This window comes from Arabidopsis thaliana, chromosome 5 (assembly GCF_000001735.4).
Source record: "Arabidopsis thaliana chromosome 5, partial sequence".
Lineage (NCBI taxonomy): Eukaryota > Viridiplantae > Streptophyta > Magnoliopsida > Brassicales > Brassicaceae > Arabidopsis > Arabidopsis thaliana.
In genome coordinates this window covers 16,073,485-16,092,484 of record NC_003076.8, presented here as the reverse complement: position 1 = coordinate 16,092,484, position 19,000 = coordinate 16,073,485, and the positions used below count along the sequence as shown (strand labels likewise).

General features: G+C 35.1%; 6 protein-coding genes and 1 pseudogene across 10 annotated transcripts; 5 read left to right on the top strand and 2 right to left on the bottom strand.

Annotated features, from left to right (window-relative positions):
• Positions 1 to 687: 687 nt before the first annotated feature.
• Positions 688 to 2,807, bottom strand: SWEET8 (Nodulin MtN3 family protein). 2 transcript variants are annotated; one of them, NM_123390.3, is made up of 6 exons: positions 2,601 to 2,807; positions 2,186 to 2,222; positions 1,675 to 1,897; positions 1,418 to 1,579; positions 1,191 to 1,313; positions 688 to 1,089 (listed from the first exon to the last, which is right to left on the bottom strand). In NM_123390.3, the coding sequence occupies exons 1-6, from the start codon at positions 2,641 to 2,643 to the stop codon at positions 958 to 960; spliced, it is 720 nt and encodes a 239-aa protein (NP_568579.1). In that variant the 5' UTR covers positions 2,644 to 2,807; the 3' UTR covers positions 688 to 957. The 2 variants fall into 2 exon arrangements, with proteins under 2 accessions (NP_568579.1, NP_001031986.1); NM_001036909.1 differs by having other exon boundaries at positions 739 to 1,084; positions 1,187 to 1,313; positions 2,601 to 2,728.
• A 2,134-nt stretch (positions 2,808 to 4,941) lies between these two features.
• Positions 4,942 to 6,850, bottom strand: AT5G40250 (RING/U-box superfamily protein). The gene has a single exon (NM_123389.4). The coding sequence runs from the start codon at positions 6,427 to 6,429 to the stop codon at positions 5,299 to 5,301; it is 1,131 nt and encodes a 376-aa protein (NP_198841.1). The 5' UTR covers positions 6,430 to 6,850; the 3' UTR covers positions 4,942 to 5,298.
• A 421-nt stretch (positions 6,851 to 7,271) lies between these two features.
• UMAMIT40 (nodulin MtN21 /EamA-like transporter family protein) lies at positions 7,272 to 10,497 on the top strand. Of its 3 annotated transcripts, none has more exons than NM_001344317.1 (8): positions 7,272 to 7,461; positions 7,588 to 8,233; positions 8,303 to 8,368; positions 8,438 to 8,551; positions 8,984 to 9,233; positions 9,310 to 9,468; positions 9,546 to 9,697; positions 10,010 to 10,497. In NM_001344317.1, exons 2-8 carry the CDS (start codon positions 8,019 to 8,021, stop codon positions 10,158 to 10,160), a joined length of 1,107 nt encoding a protein of 368 aa, NP_001318710.1. In that variant the 5' UTR covers positions 7,272 to 7,461; positions 7,588 to 8,018; the 3' UTR covers positions 10,161 to 10,497. The 3 variants fall into 3 exon arrangements, with proteins under 3 accessions (NP_001318710.1, NP_198840.2, NP_001190441.1); NM_001203512.2 differs by lacking the exon at positions 7,272 to 7,461 and having other exon boundaries at positions 7,528 to 7,729; positions 8,032 to 8,233; positions 10,010 to 10,360; NM_123388.5 differs by having other exon boundaries at positions 7,272 to 8,233.
• A 94-nt stretch (positions 10,498 to 10,591) lies between these two features.
• UMAMIT37 (nodulin MtN21 /EamA-like transporter family protein) lies at positions 10,592 to 12,837 on the top strand. The gene is made up of 7 exons (NM_123387.3): positions 10,592 to 10,967; positions 11,037 to 11,102; positions 11,185 to 11,298; positions 11,579 to 11,828; positions 11,906 to 12,064; positions 12,139 to 12,290; positions 12,518 to 12,837. Exons 1-7 carry the CDS (start codon positions 10,750 to 10,752, stop codon positions 12,669 to 12,671), a joined length of 1,113 nt encoding a protein of 370 aa, NP_198839.1. The 5' UTR covers positions 10,592 to 10,749; the 3' UTR covers positions 12,672 to 12,837.
• Positions 12,838 to 13,120: 283 nt separating this feature from the next.
• Positions 13,121 to 14,095, top strand: AGL43 (AGAMOUS-like 43; the record flags this gene model as incomplete). The annotated part of the gene is made up of 1 exon (NM_123386.2): positions 13,121 to 14,095. One exon carries the CDS (start codon positions 13,121 to 13,123, stop codon positions 14,093 to 14,095), a length of 975 nt encoding a protein of 324 aa, NP_198838.2.
• A 352-nt stretch (positions 14,096 to 14,447) lies between these two features.
• UMAMIT39-psi lies at positions 14,448 to 15,811 on the top strand (annotated as a pseudogene). Its single transcript has 5 exons — positions 14,448 to 14,570; positions 14,891 to 15,084; positions 15,181 to 15,324; positions 15,427 to 15,549; positions 15,692 to 15,811.
• Positions 15,812 to 16,263: 452 nt separating this feature from the next.
• On the top strand, positions 16,264 to 18,951 carry UMAMIT42 (nodulin MtN21 /EamA-like transporter family protein). Its single transcript, NM_123385.3, has 7 exons — positions 16,264 to 16,590; positions 16,670 to 16,735; positions 16,926 to 17,039; positions 17,822 to 18,014; positions 18,121 to 18,282; positions 18,383 to 18,531; positions 18,619 to 18,951. The coding sequence occupies exons 1-7, from the start codon at positions 16,397 to 16,399 to the stop codon at positions 18,758 to 18,760; spliced, it is 1,020 nt and encodes a 339-aa protein (NP_568578.1). The 5' UTR covers positions 16,264 to 16,396; the 3' UTR covers positions 18,761 to 18,951.
• Positions 18,952 to 19,000: the final 49 nt, after the last annotated feature.

Below are 19,000 nucleotides of genomic sequence, written 5' to 3'. Positions count from 1 at the left end.
TTTAACCCTTTCCGTTTGGTCAAGATGTTTGATGAACAATCCCTTCATGAAGAAGTTTTGTATTTTTATTTTCATGAATTCGCTGCCATTAATCACTTCTCACTATAAGCACACGTATCGTTGAATTGTCATGAGCCAAAAGCCATGAAATTTTCCTTGTTTTGAACTTGGTGTTCTTTCCACACATTTCTTTTAAGAATTGTATTTATATATCTATGACTAGTCTACTATGATAGTGTAATACCACAAATTAATAAAATTTAAAAAAATTTGGATGTGAGATGTAAAACTTTTTGTGTTGCTGAAATAGTTGTTTTGTATAGATCTAAAATCTTTTAATTAATGTAAAACTTTGTGTGTAGCATACGTGGAAAAATTATTGCAATAGAGAAACTACGTATTGAGCCTACATAACAATTATCATTGGACGAATTTTTTGAATTCCTTCATACATTTGTTGTTTGTTTGGTTCAAAAGCTAGCTAATTTGATCTAGAGTCAATCTTATAATTTACATGAATTGGTCAACTTCTAAGTAGATGATACAACCAAAAAATTTATTTATTTGAAGAGTAATAATTTATCATTAAATTACTGCCACAGAATCTTTGCCGTTTGTGTAACCTATTTCAATTCTCTATATAATAAATTATTAATATATCTATAACTGAGTTATGAAAAAGCATTGACTAGGTCCACCACACATAAGAACATAAGAACAAAGAAACAGAATGTATCTAAAACATAAATAGAATAAATCCAAAACTTGATGATTTCCGTCAAAGCGTTTCACACCATAAAAAATGTATTAAGAAAATGAACCAAGACGAATCCTCAAAATCCAGAAACTAAACGATTGGAAAATTCTACCAAACATAAAAACCCAAAAGCCTAAACATACACACAAATTGTGTATGTAAAATGTACGTAAGAAGATAGAATCCAAAGCACAATTCTCCTAAACCCTCTCCGTAGCAGAAATCTCAACTTCTGATGGCTTCACCGTCTTCTCCTTTGGAGTTGACTTATAGTACATGAAGTACACTATCAACTGAGAAAGTGCCAAAAAGGTTCCAATCCCATTACTTGCCTGTAAATTTAAAAATAATCACACAGTTAAAATCAAAACCATAATCAAAGTTTTATGAAATATTTTAATAGGTTTTGTTTTATACAGAGAAGAGAACTTACGAGGACGTAGTAATCGATCTTGAAGATGAGCGAGTAAGTAGTCCAAATTCCAGCATTAACGAAACAGACCAAAGACAACAAGAATGGCATGTATTCAACACTCTTTGTTTTTACCACTTTAATCTGTTAATTAACAACAACAACAACAGTATCAATCAATCAATTAGAAACAAAAAAAAGGCACAAAGTAAAATGATTTTAGCTCGTTAAGGATCAGAGAGACTTACAATGGCCAATGAAGGAGCTCCATACATAGCAATGTTGAAGACATCGCAAATCACACCAACAAATGTTTGCTTAACAAAATCACCCTTAAGCGCAAAGAGCGTAATAAGAATGATAGCCACCACCAAAATAACTTCAAGAGCTAAGAATCCCAAAATGTTCCTCTGCACGTATAGAAAACAACCAAATCAAACATCACCAAATAATACAATTAGAAACCAAACCAAATCAATGATTGATAAAGAATATAATTACTTACTCGATGGTTCTTCTTGTGACCACAGTACATCAAGTAGACACCAACGTAGAAAAGTTCGATAACTAACCCAACACCATTAATGGTTGAAACTAGAATACTGTCTTTGTGAACCACAGGGAGACCGTAAAACACCCACAACATACAATTCATCACCGTTGCTACGTACGGCACATACGAAAACTCTTCCACTGATTTCTTCTTGAAGATCCTCCAGAAAGTCTTCCTATAATTGTATATCACCAAACTCATAGTTATAACTAACACAAAACATAATCAAATTGCTATAAATCACATCTACAATAATCCTATAGATTAACAACCACACATCACACACATTATCAAAATTCTCATCTACAATAATCCTAGAAATTAACCACTAATCATTATGTATATATTGACTCTCAAGCATCTATTATTAGCATATAGATTAGGTTTGATCTCGAATATGTAAATCCATAAATCATAATTATATGATTTAGTGAGGCAAATAAAGAGGATTAGAGAATCTTACGCTGGTGCGGCAAAGAGACCAAAGGAGATAACATTTCCTGCATTAAACCGAGAGATAAATTTTGTTAATCACATGAGAATTTTCACTAATTAATCACATAAACACAGATCAAAAGCTATAGCCAAATTCCAAACCAAAAAAGCATCCACCATTAAAATCAAGCTTAAACACACACGAAAAGCATGAGCGATATGATCATCGATTAATCTACCATGAAAAAAGCTTAGGAATCAGATCAAATCATAAAGCTGCCATTAGAATCGTGATCAATGAAGCTAAAATCAGTTTCGCATCTGCTACACCAAATGTAGATAAAACATAAGCGATCGATAACAAAAAAACGCTTCGGATTCAGATCAACAATGCAACTACGACGTGAATCAGAACGATGAGGGAAAGGAAGAGATTGTTATACCGATAACTCCGATGATGAAACGAACTTGTTTTGCATCAACCATTTTAAAATCGCCGTTTACAAAAAGAGAGAGATTGATGAAGAAGAGAGCAAATGAAGAAGAACAAGTGTAGAAGAAAACCTAATTGAGAGCGTTTGGGTATTATGTGTGTGTATATATAGAGAGAGAGAGATAAGAGAGATTTTAGAGATTAAGATAAGAGAGACGTTTGAGTCAAGGAGTCAATATTCTCCTAAACTTGGGGAATTATCATAATGTATTAATTATTTCGTAATACTTTTTTGTTATCAACTTATGATTCTCTTTTATTATTATTTTTGTTATTTTAAACATTTTTTGGAAATTATCATTATCTTTTCTATTTTTGGTATTATCCAAACACTACCAAATTTATTTATTTTGACCAGATTATCTTAGGGTATAATATCTGATTTTCTTCCGCAAGAAAAGGATAAAAAGTTAATTTCTGTTGACAAGAAAAAAAAGGAATGTGCATTAATGTCTAATTTTGATAAAGCATAATAATTTTTAAAATAGTTCCATCACTTTAAAACAATTTTATACGCGGAGAAAGAAAAAACTATTAATGATAGTATTAAATCTTTGACTTGGAAACTTAATTATCGTATGTCAAGAATTTATATTATCACTTTGATAGAATTTTAAGATCAATATTGTTTGAATTGTATGGATAAACATGAAATCTGAGTAAAAACTGAAAATAATTAGTCGTTTTAATTTGTTTTGACCAAAGATTATCCAACTATTAATTATCTAAAGACTAGTAAATTTATTTGTTTTGACCAAATATTATCTTAAACTGCTATAATTAAGGTCGGATTATAATATCTGATTTTGCAAAAAAAAAGAATACCAATTTAACGTCTGTTGAAAAAAAGAAGGTACAATGTCTAATTTTGGAACGTTCCTAATTTTGATAACGCATAATATATTTAAAAAACAATATACCCGAAGAAAAAAAACTAATGATATTCAATTTGGTTTTAAGATAAATTTTGTTTGAATCGTAAGGATAAGCATGAAATCGTAAATTAATTAGTCGTTTTTAATTTATTTTATTATTTTTCTAATAATTAAAAAGATTCTGAATTTTTCAGAGTGGTCGTGTGTTCAAAGTTTTCCGTTACGTCCGTATTAGTTGTTGTTACACGCCACGTCAGAATTTAGTTTTTGAGATTACTGATAGGGTCTTAAAGTTCTATATAATTACGAGATTTGCCACCAACAGTACAATTCACAACAAACACATGCAAAATCTACGAGCGATATCATGGGATTTGTTTGACCATCAAACAAAATTCATGGGACTTGCTGGCCACGGAAAATAAACCGGATGGTTATTTCAAATTTTTATATCGGTTTATCAATGCAATCCCGGTTTAGTCTTAATTGCATACGTTTTACTGTTTTTAGTATCCTGAGGTCAAATTCTTTATTTTTTGCGTAGATTTCTATAACAAGATTTACGTTTATTTTCAAAAGTACAGAAATTAATTAATTCACACTGACATAGATTTTGAAGATTTTACATTTTAACGCATTACACTTATTGTGGTCAAATTTACAACAATAATTAGACTGTAGTTTTGGACTAGTGCTTTTTTCCTTCCAAAACAGGTTATTAGAAGGATTAATAGTCTTTGCAGCTCTTTTTGTGTTTTGGCTCGGAGCCAAATTGTCATGGTATGATATATGTTTCCATAAGCTAGAGGGTGGTCTTACAAATGAAAATATTTAATTTGAATTCTCATATATATATATATATATATATATATATTAAATAATCTTATAAATAGTAAGATTATTTAATAAATAATCTTATTAATATAACAATATAACTATATATTATTATACTTATCATATACTTTAAGAGATATATGTGCAACAGTGCAAGGGAACTAGAGAGTTCTAATTCATCATTTGTTTATTCTGGATTATCTTTTTCTTTATTTGTTTATGTGCAATCAAATCAAGATCGAGTGGGTATATAATGGTTTTATATCAGTGTCAGAAAAACATATTGACCCTACAACAACCAACATAAACCATTAGAGCCAAAGACTTTTGAAATTAAAGTCCTAAATGTAATTGGTTTATAGAAGATTTCATTTTTGTTTTGGTTTATAGCACAAAGAGCCAAAAACCCCTAACCTAAACCAAAGAGAAGATTCAAGATTGTGTTTGAACACAAGTCAAAAGTTCCCATTTGTTTTCTGGATCCAGACTTGAGTATATCAGTTAAAAATTCTAGACAAGTTATAAAAATAAAAAAGTAAACCATACTATAATGCATTAGTTGATGACCAGCAGGAACCAGCATGTATATAACAAATACATTTATATTTATAAAGTTAACAGTGAATTTGTTGAGAGAGTAAAGGAAAGTATATGGAAAAGAAGAAAATAAAGAGAACCAGTGACCCCAAAGTGAAGAAAAAAGAGACAAAGATAATGAAAATAAAGCTAAAGCATCAGTCTTTTGGAATCCATTTTTGTTGAGCATGCATAATTAAATTTGATCTCATATGATTAACAAGCATAATCCAACTGAAGTTCTTATCAAGAATTAAACCCTTTTGAACAATATGGTACAACATATGATTACGAACCCCCCAAAATATGATCAGTAACAACCCTAAGTATCGATGATTTTGGTTGAAAAATGAGCAAAAGATACTACCTTCCGTCGTTCTCCAGCTTCTTATGTTCTTCCATCCATGGAAGTTTCGGAAGATCATCAACGTTAAGTGATGAAGAAGGCAACCTTCTTTGAGCATCTGAAGAGAACTTATCTTTCTTAGGCCACAACCAAATCTTCGAAACCGAAAAGCTCTCTCCTTTAGCCACAGTATTGATCTTTTTATTGTCTTCTGATGATGAATTCCCTGTCTGCTCAGATTCTTTGTCCTGAGGTTTCAAACGCGGCAGTCTGTCGTTGGCAAACGGGACTTTAAGTTCCGAGTTACCGAGTATATACTGATACGAACCCATTGAGAAACATCTCCTTGCATCCAAATTACTACTACTAGTCTCTCCTCCGGCAACAACATCCTGACCTTGGCCATTACCAACATTGTCAAGCCTCTTAAATTTCCCCAATCTAACCGGTAAAACACCTTTCTCCACAACGATTTCTTGAATCTCCATAGTTTTCTGACTTCCATTCTCGGTCACACCCTCTTCGTCTTCTCTTATATCATCGAAATCAAACATCGGGTTCTCCATTGAGAAACCAGGGGAAAAGAGAGTACCACGACAAAGAGGACAAGTCGAATTTGACTGAAGCCAAGTATCAATACAGTTCAAATGAAAAGCATGGCTACACATTGGCAACAACCTCAGCTTATCTTTCTCAGAGAACTCACAGAGACAAACCGCGCAATCAAACGGCTCTTGAGCAGCACCATTACCACCACCACCACCAGCACTACCAACAATCTCCTTGTAGTGAAAAACAGGTAAAGCATCGATAAAAGCTTGATCAAGACCAGAATCATTCAAATGAAAAAGCTGTTGAAGCTGTCTTTGAAGAGCATCACTAGTTGAGATCTCTGGGAATCTATTAGACCTTGAAGAAGCAGTAGCAGAAGGATGCTTAATAAGAAACCTGACGAGCAAATGAAGAAGCCCAGAAATGAAGAACAAGACAGCTAGAATCACAATTACAAACAAAACCGCCGGACTGATTCTGTTACCGGACGACGGTGGTGGAGGAGACGGCGGAGAAAGAATTGGGTCTTTGTAAAACGGTGGTGGGTACGCAAAGTTCCCATCTTTTTGCTCAATTGTGAATCGAACCCAAGACATCTTGTAAGATTTAGGTCACTTAGAAACAAACAACTCCAAGATCTCAATTTTCAAGATCTCAAAAGCTCAATCAAAAAACAAAACAACTCCAAGTTAAGTGGAGAAGAGTTCCAATTTCAATAACATCAACATCAGAGATACACAAAACTCACCTAAAAGCTCTCTCCAGAATCTTGACACAAAACCCTAATCAAAGAGGGCTTTTTTTGGTTTGGTTCAATATGTCAGATTTGCAGAGGAAGAAGAGAGAGTTAAAGGAACTCTCTTTCTTCGTCCTTTCTCTCTCTTCTATCTCTATCTATTTCGCTATAACCTTTCCTTTTCTTGAGCTTTAATGGTGGAAGTAGAAAACTCGAAGAAAATAGCAAAGTGATTTTGTAAAATTTCGAAGTGCGAGGCAAAAGTTGGAAAACAACAACATTAGTGAAATTAAAAAAGTAAAAAGCTTTGAAATATGAAAATGAAAATAAATTAGCGGTTTTTAGATTTGGGCCCACGTGCATTGATGTCAGATGGTCAACTCCACAGACAAAAAAAAATGACGGTTTCCTATGTTTTTGGACTTATTATTAGATCCGTACTGGGCCGGACCATCAAGCCCAATTGTCTTATCCTAATCAAATCTACTGTTAGGAGCGTGACCAGCTCTAGCTATAGTGGACATTCCGGTTTAGTTTCGGTTTCGGTTATCTTGGTTTTCGTTTTTAATTTGAATTAATAGAACGAAAATCAGATAACCAGCGTTTTAGTTATGGTTTCGTTTCCGATTATATCGATTTTAATTCGACCACTTGGTTTATAGATAAATATCGGTTGAAATGGTTTGGTTTAGTTTTTTTTTTCGGTTTAGTACGGATCAAACTCTACTACAATTGGGAAGCGTGTAACTGTCAACGAGCGTCTCAAAATCTAACCGTTGATCAATTCTTTTGACGGTCGTAAATTCGCCGGCAACATCGAACGAGAAGTCACCGGAAAGGTCACGGAGAAATGTCCCCCATGAGCTTCTCCGCCGCGTACGACTGATAATTGGTGCGATTCTTTAAACTAGTTACTGTGATTTAGTTGCTTTATCTTCTGTTGTTGGGGGAATTGTAGGTCACTGATGACACTGCTCTTGGAATTTGTCTTAAGTTATTACGATTGATTGAGTTTTAGGTTCCTTTTGATCTTTGGTGGATTCTGATGTTGGAGCTGATTCATCAACACTAAAGCAAAGCTACAAGTTTTATCATTGGAGGAGATATGTTCAAATGCAAGTTGGAAAATTTCTCCAATTGGATGATTGGGGTTGATGAAGGTATTAGAGTCTATGGCTAAAGGTCCTTGTCTTTGGTCTCGTGGAGTATTAGAATATGGATCCTTGTGATGTGAAGTTTTGGGTCAAGTTGGGATATTTTATAATTAAGGAGAGGCTGATTTTTTCCACATTGTCGTCATTGATAAAGTCTTGGTTTTGTGTTAAACAATGACCAAATTCCCAGACGTGGTGTAGTGAACAACCAAAAAAACAACATGATTGATTGATTCTGAAATTCACTTTAATTTTCAAGAGAGAGTTTCTGAGGATCTTGATATCAGAATCTGTCATGAGAGAAGCAGGAGAAGAGAAAGTGGCGTGGAAGTACTTTACCAGAGATGTTGTGCCGTTTGCTGCGATGTTTGCGGTGGAGTGTGCCACTGTTGGGTCAAACACGCTGTTTAAGGCTGCTACTTTAAGAGGATTGAGCTTCTATGTCTTTGTCTTCTACTCTTATATTGTTTCAACACTTCTCCTTCTTCCACTTTCTGTAATCTTTGGAAGGTACTGATCTCCTCTCTTTGCCCGGTATAATCTTTTCAAGAACATGAACTTACTTTTGTACATATGCAGGTCAAGAAGATTACCAGCAGCTAAGTCTCCTCTTTTCTTCAAGATTTTCTTACTTGGGCTTGTTGGGTAATAACATCGTACTCCTGCTTCTAGATTTATGGGCATTTCTGGCTTTTTTTAACTTGAGTGGAACAGGTTCATGTCGCAGATTGCTGGTTGTAAAGGTATTGCATACAGTTCCCCAACTCTTGCATCTGCTATCAGCAATCTCACACCGGCTTTCACATTCACACTCGCTGTTATCTTCAGGTTCCACCTCTTTCTCTTCTGTTTCTGTTTTTGGAAATTAGTCTAGACAGTGGAAAACGGAGTAATTCCACACTTACTAAGCATACAAAATCTCAAGCCTTTTGCGTATATAGAATGAATTTAAATTTTCCTTTTTGGACGTCATGGGTTTTCCATCTTATGTTCAGTGACTAGTAGTTTATACGCTGTAGCATTCGATGCCAATCGATACCAGTAAATACGGAAAACTTCTCACGTTTATTTAAACTACAAAGTACTTAGTCGTCACATAAGAGTAAGACTCACTAATACAAGTACAACTCAGTGGTTGGTTAGAAATGGTTTGCCCTCATTCTTTCATGAGATAAGTTTGGTGCATATGATGATATGTGGTCTATTTGTTACTATCAATCTTTTTTTTGAACTGGTTTTTCTTTTGGGTGACTCATTAAGGATGGAGCAAGTAAGGTTAAGGAGCTCTGCGACTCAGGCTAAAATCATTGGTGCAATACTATCTATATCTGGTGCTCTGGTAGTTGTGCTGTATAAAGGCCCACAAGTTCTCGCCTCTGCATCTTTTACAACTGTATTACCTACCGTTACACTTCACCAGCAGTTGACCTCAATAGAGTCAAGCTGGATAATCGGAGGGCTCTTGCTTGCTTCACAGTATTTTCTTATATCCGTCTGGTATATTCTTCAGGTACAAACACTTGAAAATTTCACTAAAAAAGACTTTGGGTTTACACATTAAATTCTGTAGCTGTATATGGTTTCAGACTCGTGTCATGGAGGTTTACCCTGAAGAGATAACCGTAGTCTTCTTCTACAATTTATTTGCAACACTAATCTCAGTACCAGTATGTCTTTTTGCGGAGAGCAACTTGACTTCTTGGGTGCTTAAACCAGACATTTCCCTCGCTGCAATCATATACTCGGTGAGAAGAATCAGATCTTATAATCTGCTTCAAGAACTGACGATTTTATAAACTCAGAAATTAACACTTTGTTTCAGGGAGTCTTCGTTTCATTATTCAGCGCGCTTACCCACACATGGGGTCTGCATCTGAAGGGTCCGGTATACATATCCTTGTTCAGGCCATTGTCTATTGCGATTGCAGTCGCCATGGGTGCTATATTCCTCGGCGATGCACTTCACCTTGGGAGGTACCATCTCTTTTATCTTCTTACTTTCCAGCGTATTCAGAATATTTTATCTGTACTGAGAAATATAGTACTCAGCTCTTGGTAGTTGAAATGCTTAGTATGATGTATCTATCTATGGAATCACATTTAGAGAGTTATATGGTTTCTGGATTCTATTCTACATGAGCTCTCATATATGGTTTCTTCTGTATTATTTCACATGTGAGAAACACTTAGTCTCCACAATTCCACTGTATATCTCTGTGTAAACTGCAATAAGCATTTTGAGACAGTAATAACGTATAGAAGTTTTGCATATTTTGTGTTGGGCAGTGTCATTGGATCAATGATATTGTGCATTGGATTCTACACTGTGATTTGGGGCAAAGCAAGAGAGGATACAATCAAAACTGTAGCTGGTTCTGAGCAGTCACCTTTGCTGCTTACACATATCATAGAAGATGGAGCCTTTCCATTAAGCTAGGATTGATGCAAGTGAAATCCTTATACTATTTATTAATAAATATGGATCCCTAAAAGAGGTGTACCATATATGTCTATAGTTACATATAAGATATCTGTTCTTTTTTTCTTGTTTTATTTTGATGTTACATATGAATGAGAATTATGAATCTATAAGAAATATTTGGTCCTTTTAATTATCTTATCAGTGCGTTCACAACCTTACATAAGTTTCTGGTAGATAAATCCCTGCCCTCTTTGAAGAGTAAAAGAGGTAGAGCTCCATGGCCAAATATTATCTTTCTAAGGTATAGAGCTTTCTTTGTAGATGCGTAGTTTCTTGATTTGGAAGATCCCTGATTATCTGGATCGGATCCTTCATGATATGTATTTTAGTTGAATTGTAACAATGGTGTAAAGTATTGGTTAAGTTGGTGTGAAGTATTGGTCAATGTATATATTAGTTGTGACAATGATGTAAAGTATTGGTCAAGTTGTTGGAGTAATTTATCTAAATAAAATAATTAGCAAACGTGAGGTGATTAACCACTATGATTTCTTATAAACTCACGTTGACTTCTGAGAATTTTTGAAAGTCTGACATCAGATCTATGACAAGAGGAGCAGGAGGGGAGACAGTGGCATGGAGTTACTTTTGCAGAGATGTTGTGCCGTTCACTGCAATGGTCGCGGTGGAGTGTGTTACGGTTGGATCTAATACACTGTTCAAGGCTGCGACATTGCGAGGATTGAGCTTCTATGTCTTTGTCTTCTATACCTATGTTGTTGCTACACTTGTTCTTCTTCCACTTTCCCTCATTTTTGGAAGGTACTGATCTCTTCAAGTACTCTTGACCAGTATAAAAATTTCAAGAATGTGAACATAGTTTATGTGCAGGTCAAAACGATTACCTTCTGCCAAGACCCCTGTCTTCTTCAATATTTTCTTACTTGCGCTTGTTGGGTAATGATATACTCCTTATACTACCAGATTTAGCCTCATTTACCTGTTTTTCTTTTCTAGTTTGCTAACTTTTGGGAAACAGGTTCATGTCTCTGATAGTTGGTTGTAAAGGTATAGAATATAGTTCACCAACTCTTGCCTCTGCTATCAGCAATCTGACACCAGCTTTCACATTTACGCTCGCCGTTATCTTCAGGTTCCACCTCTTTTTCTTTCGTTTCCGTTCTGGGATAGTATATAGATAATTTAGTTAACAATGCGGTAGTTCCACACTTATTTAACCGTTCAAAGTTTTAAGCCTTTTGCTTTTGTCACAGCCACTAGTACAAGTACAACCTTGTGGTTGCATAAAAAATGTTGTGCCCACATGTTGTTCTAAGAGACAGAGAGAAATATGGGTAAACTAGAGGGGTGTTTGTTTCTATCAGCTGAACATTTAACTCTTGTTGTTACTGCTTCCTTGTGTGACTCAAAAGAATGGAACAAATAGTCTTAAGGAGCTCCGCGACTCAGGCCAAAATCATTGGCACGATAGTATCTATATCTGGTGCTTTGGTTGTTATTCTTTATAAAGGCCCTAAAGTTCTAACTGATGCATCTCTTACACCTCCATCACCTACCATTTCGCTTTACCAGCATTTGACTTCATTTGATTCGAGTTGGATAATCGGAGGTCTTTTGCTCGCTACACAGTATTTGCTTGTTTCAGTCTGGTATATTCTTCAGGTATGAAAAAGGACATTGGATATGTTGGTGACACTTATATAACTCTTGCTAAATGTGGTAGCTCTATATGATTTCAGACTCGGGTCATGGAGTTATACCCTGAAGAAATAACTGTAGTATTCTTGTATAACTTATGCGCTACGCTTATCTCGGCACCAGTATGTCTATTTGCGGAAAAAGACTTGAATTCTTTTATACTTAAACCGGGTGTCTCCCTTGCTTCAGTCATGTACTCGGTGAGAATCAATCCTAATATGTTGCTTCAAGTAATGATTATATTTTAAGCTCAGAAACTAACACTCTGTTTCAGGGAGGCTTAGTTTCATCATTTGGCTCAGTTATACACACTTGGGGTCTGCATCTTAAGGGTCCAGTCTACATATCCTTGTTCAAGCCGTTGTCTATTGTCATTGCGGTCGCTATGGGTGTTATGTTCCTCGGCGATGCACTTTACCTTGGGAGGTACTTTATCTTTCACAATCTTCATAAATATCACACACAACATATTATCTAATATCTAGGTGCCATAACATTCAGCTTTAGTGCCATGTATCTATCCATGGAATTACATTGAGAGTTATATGGTTTCTGGTTTTAATTCGTCACAAGTCACACTTAGCCGCCATATATAGTTTCTAAATATTTCTTTCGAGACAGTACTAATTATCCGGCATATATATTGTGTGTAGTGTCATTGGATCATTGATTTTGAGCTTAGGATTCTACACTGTGATTTGGGGAAAAGCAAGAGAGGATTCAATCAAAACTGTGGCTGGTACTGAGCAGTCCCCTTTGTTGCCTTCACACACCATAGAAGAAGAAGCCTCATTAAGCTGTGACTGATGCAAGTGGAATCTGTTAAGAGATGGTCCCCATTGATGTTTACGTATAGCTACACTACATTGTACATATGGTAATTTTGTATGTTTTTCTTTCTTGTACTATTTCAAGTTAAGGATTTTTAATTAATGTAAGACGACTGATATTGCCAGTTAGGAAACCTTCTCTTATATTTCCATTTTATCAACAACCCTTAACGGCTCTAAACGCAAAATCTATGCAAATATATGGAAATCGAATCTAAAAAAGCGCACACACACATATCTTTACGCGTTTTTTCACCGATCAGCGAGAGTGATAAATATTTTTTCAAACCCTAGTGATCAAAATATATCTCTAATTCACACAGTTTCCTTCTCACTTTCTTCATCTTTTTCACAAAGCCGCCAAAGTTTGTCTTCGTGTTTTCTCTTCACTCTGAAACAGAAAGTTTGTCTTCGAAATCAACAATAATGACTATGCGATCATCTTTACCTTCTTCCTCTTCCGCTTATTCACTCGCTTCAACAAGTTTGAGCAACAGACTTGAGACCATCTTCAAGAAAGCTTCAGAGCTTTGCACTCTCTGTGATATTGAAGCCTGCGTCATCTATTACGGACCAGACGGAGAACTCAAGACATGGCCTCCGGAGCGAGAGAAAGTGAGAGACATTGCTCTTAGGTATAGTCAATTAAACGAAGCATTGAGACGCAAGAAAAGCGTTAATCTTCATGGGTTCCTGAACAAGAAGAAGAAGAACAAGGGTTTGAAGAATACGGACAAGAAGAGGAAGACGAGTCTTAAGAAGGTGAATGTTTTAAAGTATCCACTCGCTGATCATTACCCTCCCGACCAAGTTTCTCCACTGATTCAGTCCTTGGAACTCCATGTCTCTAAATTCCACGAAAGGCTTGAATTTCTTGAGTCGCGGAAACAGAATGAGACACAACCGGATCACCACAGTTTAGCATCATCCTCTCTGAATCATCAGACCCAATCTTTGAACCCTAGCCAGTTCTCGCTGTTTATGTATAATCATGGAGACAATACTCTGTCTCAGATCCCAGTCTCTGCATCAAATTTCAATCAGGATTATTTCTCAGCGTTACTTGAACAATCTGAGTTGAAGAATCAGTTAATGAAGCAGGAGATTTGTGGTAATGATCAGAATCAGAACATGTGGATGGGTAACATCACCAACAACAATTTTCAACTTCCTTGCGTCTCAGTACAAGAATCTGTGAACAACTTTGGGTTGATGCACAAGGAGTTTTATGGTTGTGATCATAACATGTCTGTGGGTAACATCAATAGCAACAGCTGTGAACATCCTTGCGTCTCAAGCACACAACATTACTCGGCGGTAGAAGAATCTGTGAATAACCCCTGGTTGAATCAGTTGATGCAGAATGAACTTTATGGTTACGGTTATGCAGACTTTTGTTAATTTCTTATGATTAATTCTGTGTGTCTAATGTCTTGTTCTTAGGTGTGTTGTTGTTCTGTATTCAGCTAATATTGTAATAAATTTTGAATCATCATCCCTAGAAACATTAATTACTAAAAGCCAGTCTTATGATCTATTTCTGATTTCTCTCTTATGCATAATAAACTCAAATTTCCAATAGAGACTCTCAACAGAGCAATAACTGTGTATGTGTGTGTTAGTTGTATAAGTAGAACTAAGCATATGTGTTCCATTGGGAAACACCAGTTATATGTTATAATAATCTGAATTATCTCCAGCTTTTTTATGGTTATTAGTTGGATAGTATGAAGCAGTACATGCACTTTCACTTTCCATACAGGTAGCTGGTTGTAAAGCTATTGAATATAGTTCCCCAACTCTTACCTCTGCTATCAGCAACCTCACACCATCTTCCACCTTCATACTTGCCGTCTTCTTCAGGTTCCACCTTGTTTCTTTCCTCTCTGTTTGTAGAAAATGAACAACCGAGTGGTTCCACGTTAACCATACAAAATATATGTTTCTGAAACAGTAACAATCAAATATGAAACAATATCAGAACACAGACAGTAACTGTCAAATATGAAACAATACCAAAATGCAGAAACATTCTCATGCCACTAATTGTGGTTGTACTAGTACAACCTTGCGGTGATATCAACATGTTAGCCTATCATTCTTTCCCGAGAAACTTCTGATGGATATGAGGATTTTTTGTGACTATCAATTTTTTTATCTGGTGACTTATAAAGGATGGAACAAGTAACACTAAGAAGCTCTGCAAATCTGGCTTAGATCATTGGCAAGATAGTATCGATATCTGCTGCTCTGGTTGTTGTTCTCTATAAAGGCCGAAAAGTTCTTGATGCTGCATCTTTTACTTCATTCGAGTCAAGTTGGATAATTGGAGGCCTTTTGATCACTTCACAGTATTTGCTTGTTTCAGTCTGGTATATTCTTCAGGTACATATACTTGGAACTGATTCATGAATGAGATTTTGGGTTTTGTTGGTTACACATAAACTTAAGCTAAATTTGGCAGCTGTACATGATTTCAGAGTCAGGTCATGGAGATCTACCCTGAAGAAATAACTGTAGTCTTCTTCTACAACTTATGTGGAATGCTAATTTCACCACCAGTTTGCAGAAAAAGACTTGACCTCTTGGCAGCTTAAACCGGATATTTCCTCGCTGCAGTCATATACTCGGTTAAAGTCAAACCTTTTATAACCTGCTTCAACTACTGACTCTTATCTTTAAGCTCAGAAACTACCACTCTGTTTCAGGGAGTATTTGATTCATCATTGTGCTCGGTTATACACACATGGGGTCTCCACCTGAATGGTCCAGTGTATGTATCCTTATTCAAGCCGTTGTTTATAGCAGTTGCAGTCGTCATGGGTGCTATATTCCTTGGCGATGCACTTCACCTTTGGATGTGCCATATCTTTCAACTATAGCGTCTCTTTCTTGAGAAACATAAGTGATATAAACTTAGTTATCTTAGTTATAGGTTGTTGAAATGTTTAGTCTCATGATCTTCATGTTACTATGTTGCATCTCTGTGTTGTGGACAGTGTGATTGGATCAATGATATTGAGCTTTGGGTTTTATACTGTGATTTGGGGCAAAGCAAGAGAAGATGCAGCCAAAATAGCAAGTCTTTCACAGCAGTCACTTTTGTTGCCTAAACACAACAAAAGAAAATGAAACCTTACCATGAAGATATGTTAGATGCAAGTGAAATCCTTTAATTACTTACTTTTGGACCCATTAGAAGATGGTTGGTCCCTGTTTATACAGAGCCAGGGTAAATAAGAATTTAGTTTTAGCTTCTCTTCTAATTTCTTGGATTCATCTATTGGTTTTGTACCCATTTGAAGATGGTCCTGGTTTATCTTGTCTATCTATCTATCTATATAGATGTCACATGTTTATACGTTTTGTAATTATTTGATGATGTTTGATGAGGATATATACATCCATCTATAATTTGTTTGTCAATAACTTTTTGTATGTAAAAATGAAATATGAAACGTGTGTTTTAATCTAGCCACAACATGTGTAGGAATCCATTTAATTACAATTTTTCAGAGACCACATACATTTCATACCCAACAAATAAATGTTTTTTCAACCAATAAGAAGACAACAATTAATCATTTATTTGATGGAGACTGTTTCACATGTCTTTTCCCATCAAGATCCCATGAACTAATAATATATACAAATTTCAGAGAGACAGAGGCTTAGAAGAAAGAAGAAGCCAAGAACTAAAAAATGGTTCATGGAAGGTTATGTAACAGAGATGGCTGGATCTTGACGGCGATGGTGGTGACAGAGTTTTCTAACGTAGGAGTAAACACTCTGGTCAAAGCAGCGACGTCCAAAGGACTTAGCCCATTTGTGGTTCTTGTATACTCTTACACTTTTGGATCTCTTCTTCTTCTTCCTCTTACATTCTTCTCCTTCAGGTTCTTCATTCTCACGATTCTGTTTCAAGTTTTATGTTAAGTATTAAGTAATTTTTCTTACATAGACTTATCTCTACAGATCAAGATCTCTCCCTCCGTTGACATTTTCAATTCTATGCAACATGGGGATTCTTGGTCTAATTGCGTAAGTTACTTTTATTTTGGAAACACTATATCTAGTAGCATTTGCAATGCATATATCTTCCTAGCTAGGTTTCAAAACCAATTATTAGTTGGTTCTTGAATTGCATATAAGTGTGTATTCAAAAAAAATTGTTTTATGGAAGAAATTTCTTACTTAAATTTGTTGTATTTGTACTTCATAAAAAGAACAGAAGTGCGTTTCAAATCTTAGGCTACAATGGGATAAAATATAGCTCGCCGACTTTATCTTCGGCCATGAGCAATGTCAATCCTGCTTTTACCTTCATCCTCGCCGTTGTTTTTCGGTAAATTCTATTTCCCAAATATTTCAAATCATTAATTAGTCGTAATCATTTTTTTGTTTCTTGTAAAAAGTCGTAGCCATTTTAGCTTTTTAATTTTCTTTGCTTTACGTTATAAGATTTTTTATGCTTTAAGAAATCCAACGATGTTGTTGTTGACAAAAAGGAAAAATAAATCTCTCCATGGTTGATGGAAATTAAAAAAGAAAAAGATCTCTATCGTTTTAGTTAATGTCACATATATAATCATAATTTCTTCAATCATCGTTTCACTAGTAGCTCGTTTCTCGCCGGAAGACTCGCGCTAAGTCCACGAAATATGTTTTTTAGATTAATTTTATAATATAACAGCATGAAAATTTGTCCCATTTTAATATTATTGAAAACGTTTGTCTGAAAAGTCAACAAAAGAAAAAATAAAATTAAAACGTGTATGGAAAAGCATCACTGAAAACGTGTGCAAGGTAATGTTTTTCCGAAAATTTCTTGAAAACTATAAAATATATCAGTATAAATTATATATAACGAAAATATATCAATAGTTTATAATAAGATATGAGAGCTGACTCTCGAGTTTAGGTAGGAAAGAAGGATAAACAAATCCATAATAGTTTATAAAAAATTTTGGTGTGGTTTATAAAATTTTGTTTGGCCTTCATAAATACATTTATATTCAGTTTTAATATATTTTTATTAATCTGTGTATTTTGTTTAAAAAATCAATTAAAAAGGAACAGAAAGAATACTTTTTATATTTTACTCACTTGCACTTTTTTTTTATGAAGAATGGAAAATATATCTCTAGGGAAAAAGAGTAGTGTAGCCAAAGTGTTGGGAACAATATTGTCAATAATAGGTGCACTTGTGGTTACTCTCTACCACGGTCCAATGCTAATGTCTTCACATTCGGATTGGATCATCGGTGGTGGCCTTCTTGCTCTCCAATACATCCTTGTCTCCGTCTCTTACCTTGTTATGGTATACCTTACTAGATAATGTTATATCCAAAATGTCATTGAAATAGTATAGTTGTCTTAGTTATATTATATTAATATATGGTAACTCAAAACTCGGCTATTTATAGGCTCACACAATGGGTCGATATCCATCTGCCGTCGTTGTGACGCTTGTGCACAATGTTTGCATAGCTGTTGTGTGTGCATTTGTGAGCCTTTTGGCAGAGAAGGACAATCCGAAGGCATGGGTCATAAGATTCGACATAACCTTAATTACCGTAGTAGCAACGGTACTCATGACATTATATTTATAACTTTGGTTTCATATGTTTGTTCATTTATTCGTTTTTCTTGGTCTTTGATGATTTATGGAATATACATTTTTCATAGGGGATTTTGAATTCGGGATATTATGTTATACATACGTGGGCAGTGAGTCACAAGGGACCTGTGTATTTGTCTATGTTCAAACCGTTATCTATATTGATAGCAGCCGTATCAACTTTCATTTTCCTCGGCGAGTCGCTCTACCTTGGAAGGTATACCACAAAACTGTTGCTTCTCATGATTTTAAATTCACTATGTAAATGTCATTTCTCAATCCTCCTCTATATGTTTGAGTACAGTGTGATGGGAGGAATATTGATATCAATAGGATTTTACATGGTGTTGTGGGGTAAAGCCAAGGAAGACAAAGTTGACATAATAGGAGCAATAGAGTCCTCTCCTTCACATAATGCTCCTCTCTTGGATAATTTTAAAAGCTAATCAATATTCACTTTAGTTTTTCATGAGTGATTTCTGACAGATTAATACTATTTATGTGTGTCATCCATTTTATAATATAGTTCGACCAATAGTCCAAAACTCATTAAAAAAAGGCGTAGACAAAAACCAGAGACACACATATTAGTGTTTGTTAATAAAATTGGTGTTTTGTGATCCTTGGACCATGGTATGGTGATTTCACTGAATTGGTTCGATCTTAGTTTTCAAAATCGGTTCAGG

Bases quoted from the DNA above. Each gene is read 5' to 3' on its own strand.
- SWEET8 (NM_123390.3), bottom strand. From the start codon at position 2,643: ATGGTTGATGCAAAACAAGTTCGTTTCATCATCGGAGTTATCG. The intron at 2,223-2,600 runs GTATAACAATCT...GGTTTAATGCAG, and splicing joins TTTCATCATCGGAGTTATCG to GAAATGTTATCTCCTTTGGT. The intron at 1,314-1,417 runs GTAAGTCTCTCT...GTTAATTAACAG, and splicing joins GAGCTCCTTCATTGGCCATT to ATTAAAGTGGTAAAAACAAA.
- AT5G40250 (NM_123389.4), bottom strand. From the start codon at position 6,429: ATGTCTTGGGTTCGATTCACAATTGAGCAAAAAGATGGGAACTTTGCG.
- UMAMIT40 (NM_001203512.2), top strand. From the start codon at position 7,675: ATGTTCAAATGCAAGTTGGAAAATTTCTCCAATTGGATGATTGGGGTT. The intron at 9,234-9,309 runs GTACAAACACTT...ATATGGTTTCAG, and splicing joins CCGTCTGGTATATTCTTCAG to ACTCGTGTCATGGAGGTTTA. The intron at 9,698-10,009 runs GTACCATCTCTT...TGTGTTGGGCAG, and splicing joins GATGCACTTCACCTTGGGAG to TGTCATTGGATCAATGATAT.
- UMAMIT37 (NM_123387.3), top strand. From the start codon at position 10,750: ATGACAAGAGGAGCAGGAGGGGAGACAGTGGCATGGAGTTACTTTTGC. The intron at 10,968-11,036 runs GTACTGATCTCT...GTTTATGTGCAG, and splicing joins CTTTCCCTCATTTTTGGAAG to GTCAAAACGATTACCTTCTG. The intron at 11,299-11,578 runs GTTCCACCTCTT...GTGACTCAAAAG, and splicing joins ACGCTCGCCGTTATCTTCAG to AATGGAACAAATAGTCTTAA.
- UMAMIT42 (NM_123385.3), top strand. From the start codon at position 16,397: ATGGTTCATGGAAGGTTATGTAACAGAGATGGCTGGATCTTGACGGCG. The intron at 16,591-16,669 runs GTTCTTCATTCT...TTATCTCTACAG, and splicing joins CTTACATTCTTCTCCTTCAG to ATCAAGATCTCTCCCTCCGT. The intron at 18,283-18,382 runs GTACTCATGACA...CATTTTTCATAG, and splicing joins TAATTACCGTAGTAGCAACG to GGGATTTTGAATTCGGGATA.